This window comes from Narcine bancroftii, chromosome 11 (assembly GCF_036971445.1).
Source record: "Narcine bancroftii isolate sNarBan1 chromosome 11, sNarBan1.hap1, whole genome shotgun sequence".
In the NCBI taxonomy this organism is placed as follows: Eukaryota; Metazoa; Chordata; class Chondrichthyes; order Torpediniformes; family Narcinidae; genus Narcine; species Narcine bancroftii.
In genome coordinates, this window is record NC_091479.1 from 99,112,997 (window position 1) to 99,137,357 (window position 24,361).

Sequence of the window (24,361 nt, forward strand, 5' to 3'; positions counted from 1 at the left end):
TTTTTAACGTTACCATCTCTTTTGTACAGTTACCTGGCTCTTCCCCGCAGCCATTCATTTATCTTCCCTTACCAGTGGTTCTCAACCTTTTTCATCTGGCTTCTGGCCTAACATGCCATGGCCTACTAGTGGCAATGACTGAGCAATATTTTCAAGTCAAAGGCAGTTCTGTAGGAAAAACACATTTATCTAATTTAAAGTATTTTATTTAACATTTTTAAACACCTATATGGAAACACACTGTGGCCCACAAGTGGCCCATGGCCACTGGTTGAGAAACCCCTCAGACTCTTATGGCACATAATTTCAATGGTTTGCTCACATGCCAATGCTTACATCTGTGAGTTTTCAAAAAAATTATAAGGTCGATTATTAATAAAGTTCCAATGAAATTCACAGGAACTTGCATTTGTTCTGAAGTGCTTCATTGTATATAATCAATCAAATGAGGTGATGCTGAACCCCATTAGAAGATATTAAGAGAGCCTTGTCCACAAGGTGGGGTTGAAAGAGAAAATTGATGGAAAGGTAAAAGATTATTTCAGAGCAATGGGACAAGCTAGCTAGAAGAATGATATTCAATGACAGGACACAGAAGCACATCGGCCAGAATTGGAGGATCTTGCAGAATAATGCTGATACTGGCTTTTAAATTTCAGAATGGATTTATTATCTTAAATTTATTTCCATAGCTCCCATTACATCACTGAATACCTTCCCTAATTAAGGGCTCCTGAATCAAGTTGACCAGATTAGAACACAAGAAAAAGCAGTGAAGTCAATCAGCCCTTCCCATCTACTCCACCATTCAAGATCATGGGTGATCCAACTTTGGCCTCAGTACCACTTTCTCCTTCTCCCTCGATATTACTAAGCTACTTTGTTAGTTAAAATGTCTGTTAATTCCCATCTTGAATACGTTCAATAATGTCATCTTTCTGAGGAGAGAATTTCAGAGTCTGACCAAGAACATTTCCCCTCGTCTCCATCTGCCCTAATTAGGGGATCCCTTATCAGAAACCTTGTCCTCTTGCTCCAAAAGATAGGCTTGAAAGAGCAAAGTGAAGGAAAACTAAGAGATTATTTCAGAGCAATGGGACAAGTTAGCTAGAAGAATGATATTCAATGACAGGACACAGAAGCACATCGGCCAGAATTGGAGGATCTTGCAGAATAATGCTGATCTGGCTTTTAAATTTCAGAATGGATTTAATTATCTTAAATTTGTGCTGACTTTGAATCACCCCATTAGCCAAAACATCCTCTCAGTATTAACCCAGACAATATTCCTCATAATCTTGTATCAGTTCTCTTCTCAATACCAAACAGTAAAGGTACAACCTTTTTGACTTCTTTTCATACATCCCTGGAATCAACCCTGGGCATTATCATCTCTGCACAGCTTCCAAAGGCAGTTTTATCCTTCCTAAAATATGGAGACTAAAACAGTGCAGTACTCTAGGTACAGTCACCAATGACTTAGGTAATATTTCTGTAGCACTCCTTTTGACACCCACTCTCACTCACTCACTCGCCCCATTGAACTATTTATACGATATTGTCACAAAATTAATAATAAACTATAATCTTCCTTAAACATTCATTCCTTGCACATTTTCCCACATTGTTTTCCATCCACTAACTTCTTGTCCAGTCACATTACCTATTTAAAACCTTTTGGAAGGTCTTTGTTCCCTCTGCTTAATGTACACTGACTATGAATCATCAAAAGATTTAGTTACAATGGACTTGGTCCCTTTATCAGAACCAATTCAAGGCTTACGGTTCCCAGATAAAAAATCAATCCTATTTTAACATCAATGGCTCAAGCATCTGATAGGTTGCAATGGATCATTTGAGCCAGATGAAATGAACATTTCTTTCTTGTTGTCTTTGAAACAAATTAAAATAAACATGACTCAGCAAATACTGGTACTTTTCACAAAACATGGAGGAGAATTGACGCTGAAGCTTTTGAGGAGCGATCAAATGACAGAAATCAGGAACAGTACAATGTAAACCAATAAGAGGAGTTACTGATGAGGAAGAATAGCTCTGAGAACTTTAGGGAAAAGGAAGGCCAATGGACCAGATCAGTCAGGGCCAAACTGCAGGAATGCTATGGCCATAGAAACTTCTGTCAGTCCCACACAGTTGCTGCATGGAACACAAGCAGATAAATATGACTACTGTTGCAGGCTTCAGCTCAGTGGCCTCTAGCTTCTGGCAACCAGGAATCAGATCCAGGATTTCTGAAAAAGTGTGGTGCTTGGGCCTCCCAAAAAGCCTCAGGCACTGATGGCTTCCTAACAATTTATGGATTCGGAATAAGGGGTTGAGAAGGTGCGATCTGGATACGGGGTCTTGAGCTCAGGTTTACAACGGAGGTTATTTGGACAACAGAGGAGTGGGTGAGATCTATAGCTACTTGATGTCTCTGAAGGAGACTCTCCCTTTTGCTTCTCTTTCTTATATTTAATAATGGTGCTGGATTACTTGGCTATTCTTTGCCTTCACAGGGCAAAAGACAAAGGAAGCACTTTTGTGTATCTTGTGCACATGACAATAAATCAAATGTTGAATCCAATATAATCATAAAAGACTGTTGATTAGAGGTTGAACAATTTACAGCAGCAGTTCTCAACACCTTTTCAACCACAGATCCCCTTAAGTATTCCTTTAATTCCTGTTGACCACCAGTGACACACCCACTGTGGAGTCTGTGCATGCACTACACGGATGAAGGTTCTTTGGAAGTCAAGAATGAGGCAAAATTCTTCAGGTTAGAGCCAGTATATTCTACAACAGATCAGACAGGATCAGTCTGTGCTCCATCAAATAGCTTTAGGTAATTAACAGGACAAAGAAACAATGGCATGCTCATTTTCTTGACAAAAGGGCTCAGGCCCAAAATGTCTAATACATCTTTACCTCCTATGGCTGCTGCAAGAGTTCCTCCACCATTTCTATGTTTTCACTGCAATCACACAGTGTCTAAAGACTTTTGTGTTTCATTCTCTACTGACCACAGGATTCATTAAATCCTTGGTTTATTTTTCAAGGAGGTGATTAAAGCAGTATATGTATGTGGATATTTTTATTTGGATTTCTAAAGTCCTTCACTATAAACTGCTTAAGGATTAAACTCAAGATATGAAGGTTAAGTAACGACCTGGCTTATGGGATTCTGCAAGGACCTCCAGCCGTACATGATCAATATCAATGACTTCCAAGATTGACTAGAACCCAATATCTCCATACTTGCTGATAGTGCAAAGGTTAGTAATGAAAGTAACTGTTCAAGTAGAAACATTAATTACAAATTGATCAATGGACAAATGAAAGAAAAATCACGTGCCCAGGACATACAAACACTCTTGTGCCCAAAACAAATAGACAGATGCTTAGAAATGGAATTACCCAGTACATGTTCTAAAATTTAAATGCTGTCCATCCAAATCCTAATAAAAATGAAGGGATTGAGAATTTCACGATTTTAGTTCTGGGATCCTTGCTGTGTCTGCCTCAGGATGTGAAGACATCCCCTGAGTTGCCAGTGGTGCTTTTGCAGCCTCATGGAGAAGTGTTCCAGGAGACTTTGGAGTCCGTGCATGCACTACATGGATGAAGGTTCTTTGGAAGTCAAGCTCTCCACTGGCCACCGTGACAGAGGTGCACCAAAGAAGAGGTACAAGGACTGCCTAAAGAAATCTCTTGGTGCCTGCCACGTTGACCACCGCCAGTGGGCTGATATCGCCTCAAACCGTGCATCTTGGCGCCACACAGTTCGGCGGGCAGCAACCTTCTTTGAAGACCACAGAGCCCACCTCACTGACAAAAGGCAAAGGAGGAAAAACCCAACACCCAACCCCAACCAAACAATTTTCCCCTGCAACTGCTGCAACCGTGTCTGCCTGTCCCGCATCGGACTTGTCAGCCACAAACGAACCTGCAGCTGATGTGGACGTTTACCCCTCCATAAATCTTCGTCCGCGAAGCCAAGCCAAAGAAAAAGAAGAGAGCCAGTATATCATACAACAGGTCAGACAGGATCAGTCTATGCTCCATCAAATAGCTCATTTTCTACTGCAAACTGGTCCAGCAGGGTTTGATAAGAAGTGAAAGAAGTCTGCAGACACTAGGTGCTTTTAAGCTACAGCACCTGAGTAGCCCTCCTGGGACCCAGGTGTGATTTCTGGGGCAAAAGTCTTCTCACACCTTTTAAGCTGCGGTGGGTTGGGGGGGGGGGGGAGAGGTCCCGCCTCCATGATGATGCGTTAAATGACATGGCATACACTCAGGGGAATGCAGCGACCCCACTCCTCTCCCCACCACAGCAGCCAACCCCTCTGCCCCCGTTGATCGTGGCAACCGTCCCCCCCCCCGGAGCAGCAACCTCACTTGCCCCAATTGTGCCCACCCATGTGGCAGCGACCCCTCTCTCCCCCAATAATGGCAGACACTTTAGCTGGGGTTTCCCTGTAACACCTGTGTGCAAACGCTGACATCACAGGAGTAACTGGGTCGGCCATTTTTGTTTTCAAGCCGCCAATGGACGCAACCTAGGTAAGTTAACTGGGTTCCCTGACTACCTCTGAGGTAGGGCAGGGACCCGGTTGATTTTGGAGCCCGCTGACTGGGTCGGATCCTTTCAAGCTGCCTTGTGAGCTCGGGAAAATTGCCTCTACTGTAGCCCTTTTCACACTGGTTAATCAGTCCACGCTGCTGAAGATCCAGCTGCGCTGGGTGGGTCACGTCTCCAGAATGGAGGACCATCGCCTTCCCAAGATCGTGTTATATGACGAGCTCTCCACTGGCCACCATGACAGAGGTGCACCAAAGAAAAGGTACAAGGACTGCCTAAAGAAATCTCTTGGTGCCTGCCACATTGACCACCGCCAGTGGGCTGATATCGCCTCAAACCGTGCATCTTGGCGCCTCACAGTTTGGCGGGCAGCCACCTCCTTTGAAGAAGACCGCAGAGCCCACCTCACTGACAAAAGGCAAAGGAGGAAAAACCCAACACCCAACCCCAACCAATCAATTTTCCCCTGCAACCGCTGCAACCGTGTCTGCCTGTCCCGCATCGGACTTGTCAGCCACCAACGAGCCTGCAGCTGACGTGGACATTTACCCCCTCCATAAATCTTCGTCCGCGAAGCCAAGCCAAAGAATCAGTAGATTGGCCATTCAGTGAACTGGTAAGGAAAATGTTTTTACTTAATCGGTTCTCTGCGTCCTTTCACACTCATCCTGGGGATAGGGGATTCTATCCTCCACTAATGACGTCATGACGCATCGAGTGATGGTGGACCTGCCCTAAATCCTGATCAATGTATTATGATCTTGTATTTAAACAAAATTAATCATGCCTAATTATAACATAATTAAGCTTCATGTACAGCACAGTATGAGTCCTTCAGACCCTGTTGTTGTGCTGACCTAGATAAGCCTTTATAAATTTACACCAGACCATGGGAAAGTATTGCCACACAATTTATAAACACTGGGAAAGTCCTAATGGCAATAGCGCACAATATATAAAGACTATGGGAAAGCGCGATGATGGACCTGCCCTCCCAGAATTCTGTGCAGCAGGGAGAGAGCTGTATGCACGGAGCACTCATGGAGGGGTTTCTCTGCTGCACAGAATTCTGGGAGGGTAGATCTGCCATCGCTCTCTCCTGCTTTGACTTTCCCATGGTCCTTTAGACATTTATGAAGGTTTATATAGGTTGGCAAAGTTAATACCTTCTTTTTACTCTTTTGTTCCCTTCACATTCCTGCACTCATGCAAAAACGTAATCAACGTGTCACTACTTTATCCCAGGATACCCTATGTCCCTTTCACACTGGGCTAATTGGCACACAGGCATCGTCAGTGACCCAGGACGTCTGTGTGCCAATTAAAGAGCTTTCACACTGAACCCTTAACTGGTAGATTGGCCGTCAATACTGAGACAGGGTGCCAGTGTGAAAGGGGCTTATAATTGTAGTAAAAACACATGTTAGAGGAACTCAGCATCTATAGGAGGTAAAGATATATAACCAATATTTTGAACCTGAGGTCTTTTTCAAGATATAACCAAAAAAAAGGAAGGCATTTGAATAACGGGAGGGGGAAGGCGTCCAGACCAACAGTCCAAAGGTGCTAATTGAATATAAGAGGAAAGGTGAGAATTGATTTTTGCTGTGTAAAAGGAGACAGAGCGAAACGGGAAAAGAGAGACAGAATGAGTGCTGCGAAAAAGGCCACAGGGCAAAGGGTGGGGGGGGTTTAATGGAAACTGGAGAAGTTGATGTTGATGCCATCTGGTTGGAGGGTGTCCAGACAGAAGATGAGGTGCTATTCCTCCAATTTGCAAGTGGTCTCAGTCTGGCAGTGCACGAGACCATGGGCAAACATGTTAGCAAGGGAATGGAACAGGGAATTGAAATGGGTGGCCACTGGCAGATCCACACTGTTGTGATGGACAGAGCCAAGATGCTCAACAAAACTATCTCCCAGTCTGCAACCAGTCTCTCTGATATAGATATATGGCAGTACTGGATATAGAAGAAGACCCCCGCAAATTCACAAGTGAAGACCTGCTTTGATAAGAAGCCGGCTGAATAGATACTTACTGAACCACTAACATATAAGTAACATTTTAAACAAAGAAACTGCAGACAAATTTAAATTACTAAAAGTTTCCAGACAAGCAAGGAATTATACAAACAAATAAAGCATAAACAGCTAAAATCAAAGGGAAAAACAGAATTAAACAATAACCTGGATGCTGACCTGACACCACCATGATAGATCATCTATTTATACTCTATCCACAATGGCCATCCTAGACTCCTGGTTGAATGCCATTTCAATTCCCCTTCCCATTCCCACACTGACCAATCTGCCCTGGGTCTTCACCACTGCCAGAGGGGGGACCAACGTAAACGAGAGGAACATCACCTCGTATCCTGCCTGGGCAGACTATGGCCCAATGGTATCAACATAGAATTTTCTAATTTCAGGTAGCGAATCCCTCTCTCCTTCTGCCCTTCTCATCCATCCATCTCCCCGCCCTCCCAACTACTTCTTCCACTCTCTTCAACCACCCACACCCCGCCCATGGATCTCCCTTTATACCACTTATCAGTTCTCACTTATCAGTTTCCAGTAATGGCAGCCTTTGTTCTTCTAATCACACACTCTACCCTGTCTGACACATCGTCCTCCACCCTTCCCCTTTAGTTCCCTTACCTCTCTCCCCCCTGTGTCTGGCCCCAGCCACTGCTCTGCCTCTGTTCAGTTCACCAATCCCGTGTGCAGCCCCTGCCTCACCCTTCCAACCTGGTCCTCTATTACTCTGCTTCTGTTCAAACTTTCCTCAGCCCAGATGAAGAGTTTCAGCTCGAAACATCGACCACTCATTGTTTTCTACCACTGATGCCGTTCAACTCACTGGGTTCCTCCAGTGGATTGTGTTCAGGCACCCTGCATTTCCACTTGTGCAGTATCTACAAGTGGGGACCGTAGGTATTCAGATCACTTCTCTTTTCCCTGAGTATGATGAAAACAATATAAATCATTACTCTCAGCAGTGGGTGAGGTGGAAGAATTTAGAACACACATAAAGGGCCCAAGAAAAAATAAGCTGGCGAAGGTTAGATGCATTGGTGTAGGACAAGAACCATGTGCAGCTGGCTTGGACTGATTGACACAAGAACAAAAAATAGGAGCATGAATAGGCTATCTGGGCCTGTTAAGCCTGCTCTACCATTCAATGAGATCATGGCTGATAGGTTCACCTCCACCTACCTGCTTTTTCCTTCATCCCTCAATTCCCTTACTTTGCAGAAATCCATCCTACCTTGTCTTAAATATGTTTACTGAGCTCGCCACCACTGCTTCAGTGGGCAGCAAATTCCACAGATTCACCACCCTCTGGGAAAAGCAGTTCCCCCTCATCTCTGTCCTAAATCTACTGCCCTTAATCTTTAAGCTGTATCCCCTAGTTCTGGTCTCCCCTGCCAAATGAAACAACTTATCTACCTCAATCTTATCTATGTCTTTCAGAATTTTATATAAGATCCCCTCACATTCTTCTAAATTCCAGTGAGTACAGTCCCAGACAACTCAATCTCTCCTTATAAGCCAACCCCTTCATTTCTGGAATCAACCTGATGAACAACCTCTGCACCTCCTACAAACCCAGTATATCCTTCCCCAAGAAAGGAGGCCAAGTAAGATAGACAGAAGGAATGATTGTGCACTGCATGCTCGAACTCTGCATCACACAGTATTTGCATACTGGAATCCATTGTTTCATGCTAATAGATGTTTCTGGGTTATCGATATGTGTTATTCTTCCCCCAGTGTTTACAAAGAAGAATGAAGCTTCACTTACTGAGTTGTCTTTAGACTGTAATCCTTCCCCGTTTGGTAATGACGACCTCCTCTTAACTGCAGAATTCTTACTTGGTGTGATCGGAGCACTTGTTTTCTTCTTCACTGTCACCACTTGACAGGAACCCTGGTCTTCGTTATGTGTGCTTTTCCCTGCATTAATCACCCTGAAAATATCAAGAGTTTCTGATAAGATAATTGTGCACAAAAAAAAGAAAAAGGTATCAATAAACACATCTGCAATATGCAAAAGTGCTGGAGAAACACAGCAGATCATGCATCATCTCTGGAGCTTCATCTGCTAAGTTTCTTCAGCACTTTGTGCAACTTGTGCCAGGAAGAGGGACCATATCACCCCTATTCTGGTCCCTTCACTGGCTGTCAGTAGGCTCAGAATAGATGTTAAAGTTCTCCAGTTTGTTTACAAAGCCACCAGTGGACAAGCCCTCTCCTACATCCCCGATCTCCTAACGCCCTACTCCATTTCAAGACACCTCAGATCGGCCAATTTAGGATGCTTGGTTGTTCCATGCTTAAATTGCAAACTCAGGGGAGATCGCCCCTTCGCTATTTCAACCCCCAAACTGTGGAACAACATTCTTCCCTCCATCAAATCAGCCCCTTCAACTCTTAAATCCAGGGTGAAGTTGGATTTTTACTCACAAGCGTTTAGGGGTGATTGTTGATTACTACCATGTTATATGTACAATTCTGAACCTCGGGTACCTGTTTTATTCTGCACTTTAAGTAGCTGGTTACGATGTAATTTATGATCTGTACAGTACTTTGGTCAATGTGAGTTGTTTTAAATGTGTTATATAAATAAAATAAACTAAACACTTGGTGTATTACATTGCAATCAAGTTATTGGTGCCTCTCGAAGGTCATACCAGTCTGTAGCCCACCTGCTGTGCCCCCCTTAATCTTTCCAGCATTTGGCTTCCATTTTGTGTTTTAATTCACTTTAATGCTTCTGAATCATTTTAATATTCACTTTAATACTACAGGAATGGCCTGTTACTGTGCTGAATGTCTTTAGAAAATAAATAAATAATGATTACCCCATGTTTAAAAAAGTGTCTCGACCCAAAATGTTGACTGACTAATTCTCTCCATGAATGCTGCCGGATCCATTGAGTCCCTCCCACTTCTCAGTGGCCATTGCAAATGTGACTTCTTGCTCTTCATCCATTTTAAAGGAAAGAGGAATCCTTGCTGGTCATTTTCATTATTAAATATACCCTGGGCCGAGTATTAAATTAAATTTACACTAATAAAATGGCTCATGGTACAATTTTGAGATAATAGAAGGAAAAAAATTAGCATTTATATTGGTTTTTATTATTTCAAACTGTCCTCTGCAATGAATTTCTGATATTCTAGAGCCAGACCCCGTAGCCCCAATGCACAGAGCAGGTTTCCTGAAGGTGCAATATGTTGAAAGTCCATTTATACTTCGCTGATGGTGCTAGGTAGAGGCAGCCATTATCTGAACACCTGGATGACCTCATCCTGGGTGACAGATAACAACATGGCACAATTTCCAAATGATTGAGCAGGCAGACAGAGCCTCTATATAAAGACACAGTGACTTAGAAATTCCTCCACACAATCCAGAAAAGGAAAGAGTTGAGCTGTGGAAAACCAGCCACTAGACACTTTCTTTTGACAAAAACTCACTGAAGTGACATCATTACATAATAAGCTAAATTCATCTTCAGCATGACGAAAGACTACTTTGTGGGGGGAGAAAAAGGGTGGTACAGTTAGCATAGTGGTTAAGCGCAAGTGACCCGGATTCAAATCCGGTGCTGTCTGTAAGGAGCTTATACATTCTCCTGCGTCTGCGTGGTTTGCCTCCGGGTGCTCCAGTTTCATCCCACCCTTCAAAACGTACATGGATTGAAAGTTAAAATTTGGTCAGCACAGGCTTGTTGGGCAGAAAGGCCTATTACAGTGCTGTATGTCAAAATTAAATTAAATTTACCCACAGAACTAGAATATTACTCAATTCCACATTCTTACTCTTCACATAGATAATTGCAACCAGCCTGCTGTTTTTCCTCCGTAATCAAACTCAAGATCAGTCACATCTTTCTCACTTCAGAAACATTTTGAGCTGCTACTTGCAATGCAATGCAGGCTATTTGTTTAGATTGTGACTGTTGGCTAAATGTCGATAGGAGTGGCATCAATGGAGTAGTGTATTTTCTAATTGGCAGTGCGTAGGGAACCACTGCAACATGAGAGAAATGCAAGATGCGGGACAATGAGAAACTGGAAGGATTCTGCACATCAAGGGAGATAGATGGTCAACAGGTCAAAGTTGACTGACCATTTTTCTCTGCCTGAATCCTTGCAGCTACTCATTGTTTGTCCTTACAAAACTGTTCTGGAACTTTGCCTTTGAAGATGACTTTTGTTGTGGGATTCTTTCAAACTCTTAAAACCACAGTACAATTTCAACATCATGAAAAAAGCAGTAAAACATTATATATGCTCACCATGCCAAACACTTTGACCATTTCATTAAATTGGGAATTTAGTTTGAATCTACAACCTTCTCACTAGCTGTGAGTGTCGTAGTTAGGCTAATATATTAATTTTAAAAAGTATTTAAGGTTATCTGCACCAGAACAACCTCCATTTCTATAGTGTCCAATAATGCAAATGCAATCTGAGACACGACAGGAGAATTATTAAACAAAAAATGTTTGTTTAAGAGAATATTAGCAACAGTTACCAAAAAATTCTTGAAATAAATTGTTTTAAGGAGTGGTCCAACCAAGGAAAGAGAGGGAGGAGAGGTTTAGGGAGGGAATTACAAGCTGAGGGCATTGGCAGCTGAAGGCATCACTGCCAAAAGCGGAGCAATTAAATTCAAGGTTGTAAAGAGACTGCCACAGGGTGGTTTAGATAAAGAGGTGCAAGTTCCAAGGATTTGAAAATGAGGGTTTAAAAACTGAAGCATTGCTTAACCAGGATCCAACAGAGACAGCGAACACAGATCAACAGAAGACTGGGACATACATAGAAGAAAAATTCTGAGAAGCACTCAAGGAAATTTAAAAAAATGAAAGTCCCCACCAATTCTGGGAACCTGAAATAAAACCAGAGAATTACTGCTTTTGAATTTCAAATAACAGGTAACAGAATCTCAATTTACATTTTGTGCCAAATCCAAAATAGTCCGGATTCTTTTTGTATCGAAGATGTGCCCAATAAATTTATCGTCATGAACATTTCACAAAATTCATTGTTTTGCTGCATTACAGAGCAAATATTGCTACAAAATTACATTTAAAATAAATAAATAGTGCAAGAAAACAGGAGAAAGTGAAGTTGTGTCAATGAAGTTAATTGTCCATTCAGAAATCTGATGGCAGAGGGGAAGAAGCCATTTTTGTGCCGCTGGGCATTCATCTTCAGGCTCCTGTACCTCCTCCCCAATGTTAGCAGTGTGAAGAGGGCATAGTCTGGGTGATGAGGGTCCTTGAGGATAGAGTCTGCTTTCTTAAGACACCGCTTCTTGGAGCTGTCCTCAATGGAGTGAAGACTGGTGTCTGTGATGTCGCAGGCCAAGTTAACAACTCTCTGGAGCTTTTTTTCCTGTCTGTGCATTGGCACCTCCATACCGACAGTGATGCAACCAGACGGAATGCTCTTAATACATCTGGTGACATACCAAATCTCCTCAAATTCCTCACAAAGTCTAGCCACAGGTGAGCCATCTTCGTGACTGCATCAACATGGAGGCTTCAGGACAGATCCTCAGAGATGTTGAAACACAGGAATTGGAGGTTTTTGACCTCCCCACTGCTGACTCCTCAATGAGGACTAGTTCTTGTTCTCCTGATCTCCCCCTCGTAAAGTCCACAGTCAGCTCTTTAGTTTTGCTAACGTTGAGTGCAAGGTGGTTGTTGTGTCACCACTTAACAAGCTGATTTATCTCCCTCCAGTACACTTCCTCATTGTTTGTGATTCTGCTGACAACCGAGGTGTCTTTGACAAATCTATACCTAGCCACACAGTTCTGGGTCATATATACCCAGGTGTGCTTGGCAAGAATCCCAGTCGTACTAGAATTAAAGATGAACAAGTCTTGGCACAGAAAAGACATGCATTTATTTCCATCTGATCAACATTTTTGTGAATGCCTGTTCTTCTTTAGTGCACGACTCAACCACAAGAGGGGGCTAACAGAGAGTTCTGTGTAAATTCAATGTCCACCTCAACAACATCCTTCAGTAAAGAACTGCTAATATTTTCTGAACTAAATTTTCTATTTTGAAACAGAACATCGAATCCAAGCATATTGTTATGAGCTCCTTGCAGTTACACTGCTCTGCATAATTAGATTATTTGTAAATTAAGGTCCATTACTTTTTTGCCTCGCATAGTAACTTAATTATTCCACCAAACTGTGACAATGATCTTTCTGAATAGACAAAATGTACAAACCATCTGGTCCCTGCTGCAATATAAAATGAACTGGCCTCTCCCATTTCAAAGCACCTCAGGACTGATCATAATCAATCAATTTGAAGCTTCCTCAAATGCTTTAAGGTATTTATTGTAATGGTTTTAACATTCTGAGCTTTATGCCCTCTTTAAACTCTTCCACCCCTCTAATCATGTTTTTGGTTATTTGTCCAAATATTCTCCTTCATAGTTCAGTATCAAATTCTTTTTGACAACGATCCTGCCTTTGGAATATTTTAATATAATAAAAGGTGCGCTATAAATCCAAGATGTTCTTGAAATGCCATCCTTGCCAAAATTCAGAAAATGTGGCAATTAACTTGCATGCTGCAGGATCCTGCAAATAGCAATGTGATAATGTAACTTGTTTTAAGTGGAAAATATTGGTCAAGTCACCAGGTGCAGCAATGCTGTCATTTCTTAACATAGGATAATAGATATTCTACATTAGCCTTGGAAGGCAGGTGGGACATCTGCTTGATGCTTCATCCAAAAAATCTCAGTACTGAATCCAAATATCAGCCAGATTATGTGTTCAAGAATCCGACATGGCCTTGAACACGTAGGGCCATTGCGACCGTATGGTGGAAAGCAGTTACACTAGACAACGAAGATTTTGCTTCCTGAACATTTCTGGGTATATTTTATGGATTTTAGACTGCTGATCACAGAAATCACTAACATTTTTCCTACCACATACAGATTTTTAGATATAATCTATTTTTGTGATTTTGTGTCTACTTCAAGCATCCAAAACCATGAAATGCAACGTGTCGTTGAAAATTCATTTTCTGCCTTCGCACTTGGACGTCTTCCCGGCTGATCTTGGTGCAGTCAGTGATGAACTTGGTGAAAAGTTTCACCAGGACATTGCAACCATGGAAAAGTAGGATCAGGGAATGGGAATCCATCAATGCTGGCCGACTATAGCTGGACACTGTCACAAGAGGCATCAGATGCTGAGTACAAATGAAAATCAGCAGCCAAACATTTTTAGATCAGTTGAACCAACGCAACGTGTCAGCGCCGTGATGCGATTAAACTTGCTAAAGTCAATAAAAGTTAATTTAATGTTTCTCCAACTTCAAATCTGAAATTTGTCAGCTTGAAGCTGGCATTATGAGCATGTCTTTTTGCTCCACATTCATGCATAAAATAGAGAGAACTGAACCACAACAGCAAGAATATAAATGGCAAGAGATATTATTTTGCCAAAAGTATAGATTGAGCTTTGGTCGAACCTACCAACACTGTCCAAATTCAAGGACAGTTATTTCCCTAATATTATCAGATGATCAATTGGACCTCATTAATAACTGAACTTTTACTCTGTTCCACTGTTCTCTAAAATTTTGTTTCTACTTTGCACTAAATGTTTTGTCTTACAAAACAGAGTTTTTCACTATATCTCAGGATATGTGACGATAAACAATTCAATTCTATTAAATGGAGAAGAGGCTCTCACAAGCCGTCTATTCTAATCTGATTGTACAAGTACAACCTGACAAAAAAAGTTCTCCGTGCAAAACACGCAGACACACATACGTACAAACAATACATATGCAGGACAAGTATTTCATCTATATGAATAAATAAATAAATCTTTTTTCACGAATATGAGAGTCTCGGATAGTTAGTGTGAGCAGTTCCTTTGGTCTCACTGCTTGTATCAGCTATCACCAGACTCAATCTGATGATACCTGATGAAGGGCCCCAGGCCTGAAATTTTGGTTACTCTTCATTTCCTATGGATGCTGCGGGGCCTGCTGAGTTTTTCCAGCACCCTTGTGTATCGCACTCAACCCCCGCATCTGCAGATGTCTTGTTTAGCACAAATCTGATAAGCAACAATATCACAGGTGACATTTAATGCAAGTAAATGTAAGGTGCAATCCATGAGAGAAGGAAGATTGGCACGGTTAGCGAAACGCTATTACAGCACCAGCAAACCGGGTTAGAATCCAGCACTGTCTGTAAGGTGTTTGTACATTCTTCGTGTGGGTTTCTACCCACCCTACAAACATATGTGGGTTGTAGGTTAATTGTGGTGTTTGGGTGGTATGGCTCGTGGCCTGAAAGGGCCTGTTACTGTCTTGTAAGTGTAATTTTAAAAATTAAAAATATAAAGGCTGAAAGACATACCAGATTCAATTTATCAACCGGGAATCAAACTGAACAGTGGTTGAGGGAGTGTCTTGGCAAACTCTAGTGCAGGGATGGACAACCTTTTTTAAAAAAAATTCACATTCCACCTTAAGTAATCCCGATGCCATAAGTTCTCTGTGATTAGTAAGGGATTGCTTAAGGTGGTATGTGAGGGGAAAGAAAAAGTTTGAAAACCACTGTTTTAATCGTACCTAATTGGCTTGTTATGTGCATGGTTTCATAACTCCAAAGGAAATGGGCCAATTTCTCAACCAAAATATTTTAGTAACAATTAGGTCTAGAGCAGTGGTTCTCAGCCTTCCCTTCCCACTCACAGACCACCTAAAACAATCATTTACCAATCATAGAGCACTTATGAGTTTTAAAAAAGGTTGCCCACCCCCACCCTAGAATCACATGGGCAGAGGTTACTGACCAAGCGCTGGAAGACCTTAATATTATAGATGGAAACCCAATGGTTGGCATGGAACTGATGGACCAAACAGCCTGTTTCCTTACTGTGACTAACAACCTTCAAATTGTGATGCATTCTCCACAGTGAAGAATGTTCACAGAGGATACCTGAAGTACTTATAGTGACTAATAGAAAAATAGACTCAATTATCAATGCAAGTATTCTGTATTTAAAAACTTTATTTCATAATAGTTAAAATTATCTCAATGAAGTAAAATCTTCATTGTCCTTCCTTTTTTGCCTCATCACAAATATAACCACTGCCTTGACCCCATTCCTGTCTTCACCTGGAGATCAAAATGAAAATCTGCAGATGCTGGGGTTGACTGTGTTCTGGTGACACTCAGCAGACCACACTGCATCTATAGAAAGCAAAGTGTAACCAACGTTTCAGACCTGAGCCCTTCGTCAGGGTATGTGCAGAAAATAACAGGGCAGGCGCCTGAATGAAAAGGTGAGAGCAAAGAAGAGGAGAGGAAGGAAGAAGGAGGCAAGAGAGGAGCACAGGCTAACCGGCAAGAGGTCATAGGTGAATACAGGTGGGAGGGCAGAAGAGAAATGACAGGGGAGAGGGAAGGGGTGGTGTGATTTCACCTATTAACATCAGGGTTGTGACTCAAAATGGTGACCATCTCTTTCAGTCTATCACTGGTTGACCCATTGAGTTTGTTTTTTGTTCCAGATTCCAGTGTCTGCACACTCGTATCTCCATACGTAATCAATTGCCATGATATTTTAGTTGAGTTACTGAAACTCCTCTAATGGTGAATTTGTTTCTTCTCTAATTATCAATAGTGGGGAGTAATTATCTTAATAGGTTTTGAGCTTCACATACTTCAACCCTGTTTTTACCCTGATGGGATTTCTATTCTTCAAATAACACAAAGGCTTTTTAATAATACAGGAAGAAATGCATTGCTGGTTGAATTAAATAGTTTATAGTCATGTGTACCAAGTGAGCGTGAAAAGTTTTGTCTTGTATGTTATCCATGGAAATCAACCCATTTTGAGGAGTTGTATTCATTTCTAAATGGTCTGGGTGCAGGTCGATGGGGCTACGCATTAACTAGATGGGCCAAAGGACCTGTATCTGTGCTTTCATGTTCTATGGTTCTAATTCCAAGACTAATCCAACTTTGTTTCCCCAAGACCACTATCATTTTTCAAATTTTCTCTCCTCACTGACAATTCTACATAATGTATTTTTAATATTTGTACAACTGTGAAATGTCTTATAAACTTATCTATGGTTACATTTACATGCAGCCCAACAGTATGTTATTAATGATAGTCTATTTGTCATTGAAGATATTTTGATATTATGCCAGAGAAATTATTAAAGTTCTCTCCCTGTTAATTGCCTTTCAAAGTCATGTTAAATAATTGTCCTCTAACATGTTATCCTCACCCTTTCTCTTCTTAAGTTTAAAAGTATTCTTATTTAGTTTTGGAACTCATCCCATATAACCATATAACCATTTACGGAGCGGAAACAGGCTATGTTGGCCTTTCGAGTCCGCACCGGTTCACTAGAACAACTCCACTAGCTCAAACCTCCCGCTCTCTGCCAATAACCCTCCAACCCCCTCACCTCCATGTACACATCCAACCTTTTCTTAAATGACAGAAGGGACCCTGCCGCAACTATCTCATTAATACTCCTGCTCTTTTCTTGCTGCTGAGGGGATAATAAATGTTTGGAAATTCCTTTCCTTTCAAAAGGGAGCTCCCAACATGCGAGGTGGATGAAGTGCCTCCTTTCATTGTCACGTCCTTCTAACATACAACAGGGAGAAATTGTTCAGCTATACATCCAGCTATCATGTCAGTGAACTCCCCAGCCAACAAATATTATCGAAGACACCAATGTTCCTCTGACTGAAATCTCAAAACGCCACTCACTCTACACCTGAATAATTCTCTGATAGGAGAGGGAAGGGTGGTGTGATTTCACCTATTAAAATCAGGGTTGTGACTCAAAATGTTGACCATGTCTTTCAGTCTCGGACTTGGCCTGGCTGGCTGTGAGAGGAGCCCTCCCAGTCAGATCCTTGCTGTGAACCGAAACATCACACACCATGCACACTGTCCCCGAGATGAATCTGATGAGCCAGTCGCCCACCTCTTTGCTGAATGCAGATTCGCTAAGAGTGTTTGGAGAAGGATGCAAGGGTCCTCGTCATGATTCATCCCCAGCAGCAGTGTGATCGAGGACTCTGACACAGCAGCGTACAGGCTGTTCCTGAGCACGCACACAGAGTCAAACATCCAGAACTGCTGGAATACCATTAATTCGGCGAAAGACACATTTTTGTCTGCCCAAAACTGGTTGCTCTTTCAGCACATGGAGACGTCTGCAGGAATGGGGCTGACTGGCACATTTCAGGCTGCAGGAGTACATGCTGAGGCTTGGCGCAACCAACACGAGGGTGATGTGGGGAAGGACCGCAGTCTAGACTCCTCCCATTACAGGGCACTGAGGGGCTGAGACTGAGGGAAACCCCCTCAAACAACAGAAGGTGTGAAGTGACAAGGTGCCACAGGGGTGGTAATGGTGTAAGTAGAAATGAACACAACAATGACAGAAATGTAAGTCGAAAGTAGGGGTAGGAACAGACTTTGTATGGCTTTCTCTTGTAAATAATTTATGGTGAATAAAGACTATTTTTGGTTAAAAAAAATCAGTCTTTACTAATATAATCTGCAAACTAATTAAAATCAGCTGTTACAAGTAGGGGTAATCGCAATGTACTAAGTGGGAATACCACAGCAACCACTGTCCTCCCACATTGTACCAATGATCATGTAAAGGATTCAGGTTTTGAATGTGCTTTTTTTTAAAAAAAAACAAAAATAGACTTTATTCACAATAAATGATTTACAAAAGGAAAACTGGAGACAGTCTGTTCCCACATGGGTTATGAATTGCAGAAGTATCCCTCCAAAAGTGAACAACCCTTTTTCGTACCCCAGCTTCAAATAAAGTCAAGGGGTCTGTATGAGCCCCTCAACAAAGCAACGCAGTCCTGCAAACAATGATTACCGAGAGCAAGCCTGTACTATACACAAAGCCTATATCTGCTGGGGTTACCCACTCATCTTATTAAATGTAGATAACAAAGGTACTGCTGACTACCTTACATCTGTGAAGCAATGATAGTCTGATGATTACAGCACAACAATGACCTCGCTTTAGAAAGAAATATGCCACGCAGCAAAATAAAATTATTCTGTAAATGGAATCCCCATGTCTCCCCTAAACCTTCCTCCCTTCACTTTGTACAGGTGTCCTCTGGCATTTCCTAATCCCACCCTGGGAAAAAGGTGCTGGCACAGACTATATATACTTTGAATAGTCTTTGTTCAGACAACCATGATAAGCACTCAACTAAATGATTTAATCTAGGTTCAGGTTGATCTTTGTTTTTAAGGTTTCCCTGCCTTATCAAAGAAGATGACCATGTCAGTCAATGTATTTTGAAATTTAATATTAGTCCAGGTACAAGCTGAGCTACACTAATGTGAACAATTCTGTTTAGTTATACATACTCTGTGGGAAGAACTCAGCAGGCCAGGCAGCATCTGAGAACAATGGAACATTGTCTACGAAGTTATGCGCTCTCCCAGTTTTTGTGTGGGTTTCCTTTGGGTGCGCCAGTTTTCTCTCACCATTCAAAACGTACAGGGTTGTAGGTTAATTGGGTTGCACGGGCTTATGGGCTAGAAGGGCCCATTACCATGCTGGATGTCTAAATTAAAATTTAAGTTTGAAACATGAAAGTCTACAGATGTTGTAAAAACACAGAAATGCTGGAGGAACTCAATAAGTCTTGCAGCATCCAGAGGAGATAGATATATAACTGATGTTTCGGACCTGAGCCCTTCCTCAAGGTACAAGCAAAATGCCTAACCTTAAACCCTCCAACAAGACCGCACTAAAACTCATCAATCCACTGTCTCACACACTATCTCTGAACTCATCACTTCTGGTCATCTCCCTTACATGGCCTCCAGCTACATCGTTTCCTAACTCTGTAATTCCTGGTCTACCTCCTACCCAAGATTCACAAACACAATTGTCCCGCAGACCCATCATGTTTGCATGCTCCTGCCCCACCTAACTGGTATCCACTTACCTCGGCCCCATTTTGTCTCCCCGGTCCAGTCCATCCCTACCTACATCCAGGATATTTCACATACTCTTCATCACTTTTTTTTTCTTTATATATTTTTTTTATTTTTATTTTTTTTAAACTTTATTTAAAATTTTATGACATGAATAAAATAAAAATTACATTTAAAGAAATAATAAAAAATAAGATAATAAAAATTAGAATACTACATCATTAAACTACACAAATTAACCCCCCCAATAATTATAACACATTATCCATCTAATTTAAAATTAATCCAAACCCCCCAAAATAAAGAGTGAAGAATTAATTAACAATGTTGTAAATAAAATAGAAAAAACCCCACTTACAAAAAAAAGGATAAAACTTAACAACAAAAAAAAATTACTAACAACAAAAAAATATCAATACTAAAATAATACCCTTAAACATATATTTAAATCAAACATAATTCATGTATTTAACAAATGAAATCCACTTTAAAATTAAATTCAAATATTAAAATCATATATCAACCTGATATATGTTATACAAAAAAATCATAATTAATAATACATCAATACAGAATTTCCATTAATACCAAGTTTCCTTTATAATTCATCGAGAGAACAAAAACATCCCTTAGAAAAACAATCAGATAAACTTTTTATTCCCTTCCCCTCCCCTTATATAAAAAAAAGAAAAAAAAAAGAAAAAAAGTTCAAACTCTTATAAAATTCTCCATATTCTACTCTTCATCACTTCAACAATTTCCAGTTCCCTGAACTTGACTGCCTCATCTTTACCACGGGCATCCAATCACTATATACCTCCATCCCCAAATCGAAGGCCTCAAAGACCCTCATTTCTTTCTTGACAATGGAATCAACCAGTCCCCTCCACCCCCCTCTGGGTGATAACTTGCCCTCACCCTCAATAACTTCCTTTGACTCATCCCATTCTCTCTAAGTCAAAGGAATAGCCATGGGTATCTGCATGGGTCCCAACTATGCCTGCCATTTTGTTGGCTACGTGGAGCAGTCCATGGTACAAGCCAACGTATGCAAGGCCCCTCAACTCTTCCTCCACTTCATCGATGACCACTTTTGTGTTGCCTCATGCACTCATTGACTTTATCCTCTTTGCTGCCAACTTACACCTCGACCTCAAATTCACTTGGTCCATCTCTAGCAACACTGTCCCCTTTCTCGATCTCTTGGTTTCCATCTCGAGAGATAAACCATCGACGACATCTACAAACCCACCAATTCTCACAGCTACCTCGACAACATAACTTGTGCCCTCGACAACATAACTTGTGCCCTGTAAGGATTCCATTCCTTCCTCTCAATTCCGCTGATTCCATCACATCTGAGATGTCCTCATTCTTCAAACAATGTATCTTCCCCTCTATCACCATCCTCCATTACCCACACATCTGCCCTGGCCCCTCTGCCACATGCGTTTCAAGGACAGGATTCCTCTCATCCACACTTACCACCCCATCAGCCTCTGCATCCAACACCAGCCTCTCCTCCACCATTTCTGCCACCTACCACTACCAGATACTTATTCCCCTTCCTGCCTTCCACAGGAACCACTCCCTCCAATTCTCCCTCATTCTCTTCTCCCTTCCCACCAATCACATCCTTGGCACCTACCCCTATGACCACTGGACCACTCCACTTGCACCCTCTCCTCCTCTCTCACCACCATTCAAGGCCCAAACAGTCCTTCCCAGTGAAGCAATATTTCACTTGTGAATCTGCAGGGGTCATCTACTGAGACCATCTGCTGTGGTCTCCTCTACACTGAAGAGACTGGACACAGACTGGGAGATTGTTGAACTCCTCAGCTCTGTCCACCACAATAGCATACATCTCCCAATGGCCACCTATTTCATTTCCCCATCCCATTCTCTTGCTGACATGTCTACCCATGGTCTTATGCACCCACCATCAGACTGAGACCAGGTGCAAATAGGAGGAACATCATCTCATGTTCCATTTGGGCACCTCCAACTGGATGGCATTAACATCGACTTCTCTGGTTTTCATTAAACCTTCTTCCCCTGTCGCTTTTTCCTCATTCCGCTCTCTCTGTTCTGTTTTCTCTCTGTCTCCTTTTCCACAGCTCTACTTCCACAGAGCCCCAAACCCCCCCCCCCAAGTCAATTATCACATTTCCTCTCTCCTGAGTACCATCTCTATCCAATTCATATCTGTTGGTCTGTGCTCCTCCCTCTGCCCATTCTTCCCTCCGCACTCTTTATTCAGGCACCTGCGTGCTTTTTACTCATACCTCAAAGAAGGGCTCAGGCCTGAAACATCTACAGGTGCTGCAAGACATGTTGAGCTCCTCAGCATTTGTGTTTTTACACATTATTATTCTACCTAGTCCCACTGACCTGCACCCAGTCCATATCCCTCCATTCCCTACTTTTCCAAATCTTTCTTAAATGTTAAAATTGAGTCCATATTCACCACTTCAGCTGGCAGCTTGTTCCACACTCCCACTACTCTATGTGAAGAAATTCCATAAGATCACATTTGGCCCACTGAGTTAACATGAATAATTTTATTGTCACATGTAACAAAATGCATTAAGCAACTTTGTTCTACATGATATCCAGGCAATCCAACTCATACAGGTAGTGAAATAATAATTAATAAACATTTTTAGTAGCACAGTAAAATCCTCATTATCTGAATTCAAGCAACTGGCAGCCTCAAGCAACCAGCAAAAGAAATCACAGAAAATAAATAGGTATAAAAAATATAAAAGTTTAAAATTGGCAATTCTCACCATTAGTTGACCAATCACACAACACACAATCTCAAGCAACCGGCAAATACACTTCCTCTCATAGTGCCAGATACTGAGAGCTTTACTGTATGAAAGTAGTCAAATAGTACAGAGTATGGAGAAAATACAAAAACGTAATGCAGGGACCAGCAGTGGCCACGTACGATAAGCTTCAGACATGTGAGAGCTGAACGACAGTTTATCGTGCCAACTAAAATTACCGGCTTCTACGATTCCTGTCTCAGCCAACATACTTCCTGTCTCAGCCTGTCGTCGCACATTATATGTCAAAGAGCCACATGTGGAATGGACAAATATGGTGGGGTTATGCAACATCCACAGGAAGTAAGAGCCCCTGAATTTCTGTATGGTGCTGGCTCCCAACAACTGCAGGTGTTATTGATCTCTAGTTCCAGTTTCATCTTCTGCCAGCCATTGAAGAGTCATAAAATTAAATTTCATCACTGAGGCAGCCAGTGCACAAAGTAAATCGACATGCACACATCCACAACTCAGAACAAATTATTTTAAAATCATTATACATTTTTATTTTGTATTGAACATCAAAACGCGAGGAATTTAAGATAAATACATAATTATTTAAAAATGAATGAACATCTTCCTCCTGAATTACACGAGCCTGTGTGAGAAGCAGAGGTGCCTTCACAGATTTCACTCGAGACAAAAATTGAGAACAAAGAACATTTATTTTACAACAGTGCAAAGTTGGGTGCTTCCCCTTACCCTGGGAATACACACACATACTGGGGCTTACCAAACTTTTTATACATTCTATTTCAGTACAGAGGTACCTCCGCCCTTAACATTCTTCTGCCTCCTGGATTGGTTTAGCATTAGGTAATTCTGCAGTTTCTTCTTTGGCTTGGCTTCGCGGACGAAGATTTATGGAGGGGTATATCCACGTCTGCTGCAGGCTCGTTGGTGACTGACAAGTCCAATGCAGGACAGGCAGGCATAGTTGCAGCGGTTGCAAGGGAAAATTGGTTGGTTGGGGTTGGGTGTTTATGTGCCTTTCTGTAAACTTGTTGACCAGGAAGTGTCATGTCTTTGTTCTTATTCATAAATCTCAACCCCCACAAGACTTGCTAAATCTATCTACTTGCTATAAGACCTCTATTCTATTATACTTGCTGAACCCTTCCTCACATTCCATTCTTACTCCACCCTTATTCAACCCATCCTAATTCCTTCCTATTTAGCACTTGTTTGACTTCCCATATTCCATTATCCCTTCACCCCATCCTAATTCATTCCTATTTGGCATTTGCTTGACTCCCCATATTCCATTACCTCTCACAGCCTGGAAACCTACTCTAAATATTAAAAATTAGACATATAGACTCATTAAAAAAATTAAAGCCATTAAATGACAATGTTTCAGCAAATAATGATCTATCTTTAGGTTTTAATTCAGGGGAGAGCGCGAACGCAGTCCCCCACTACCACAAATTTTGCAGTCGAGTATCCCGCATTTGGGGACATCGCAGGCGTCAGCACACCCGAAGTGCAATGGGATAGCCTCGTCCTGGGAGAACCGCCTTATTGATCACGGTCTCTCCCCTGCCAGGTAAGTATGCTTAATTCATGTCGCTCCCACTCACCCAACCTCCAAGGTTGCTCCTTAGCATCATGGTGACCTAAAATTTTAAAATCTTATATTGCACTAGTAGTCCAGGAAAAGTTCGACTACCATGTTTGGACTTTTATTTCTCTTTTTGCGGTTGTTAATTTTCAATTATTTCTTTCGTTCCCTTTATTTGCATATCATCCTTATAAGGCAGGGATAGGTCTCGGTGATGCAGCCTGCAATTTGATACTCACCACTAAGCGTCACACTTCTCCCAGCACAAGTGTTACATTCACTAGAATTGCGCTGGTGGCTGTGTTCGGTCGAAGCATCTGCAACCAAGTGTGGTCCCAAGACGCCTTTGC

General features: G+C 41.7%; 1 protein-coding gene, 1 long non-coding RNA gene and 1 other non-coding gene across 5 annotated transcripts in view; 1 reads left to right on the forward strand and 2 right to left on the reverse strand.

The window, feature by feature from the left end:
* The window catches only part of LOC138746195 (uncharacterized), a 194,234-nt gene that overhangs the window by 69,372 nt on the left and 100,501 nt on the right, over positions 1–24,361 (forward strand). The gene's annotated exons all lie outside the window — the stretch shown is intronic.
* The window catches only part of ppm1h (protein phosphatase, Mg2+/Mn2+ dependent, 1H), a 113,099-nt gene that overhangs the window by 39,105 nt on the left and 49,633 nt on the right, over positions 1–24,361 (reverse strand). For both annotated transcript variants that reach the window (XM_069904198.1, XM_069904197.1), the window contains exon 2: positions 8,391–8,556. In XM_069904198.1, coding sequence (XP_069760299.1) covers positions 8,391–8,556 — 166 coding nt within the window. The remainder of the gene's footprint in view (positions 1–8,390; positions 8,557–24,361) is intronic.
* Positions 23,841–24,004, reverse strand: LOC138746390 (U1 spliceosomal RNA). The gene has a single exon (XR_011346931.1). It is a non-coding gene; the product is annotated as a U1 spliceosomal RNA (small nuclear RNA).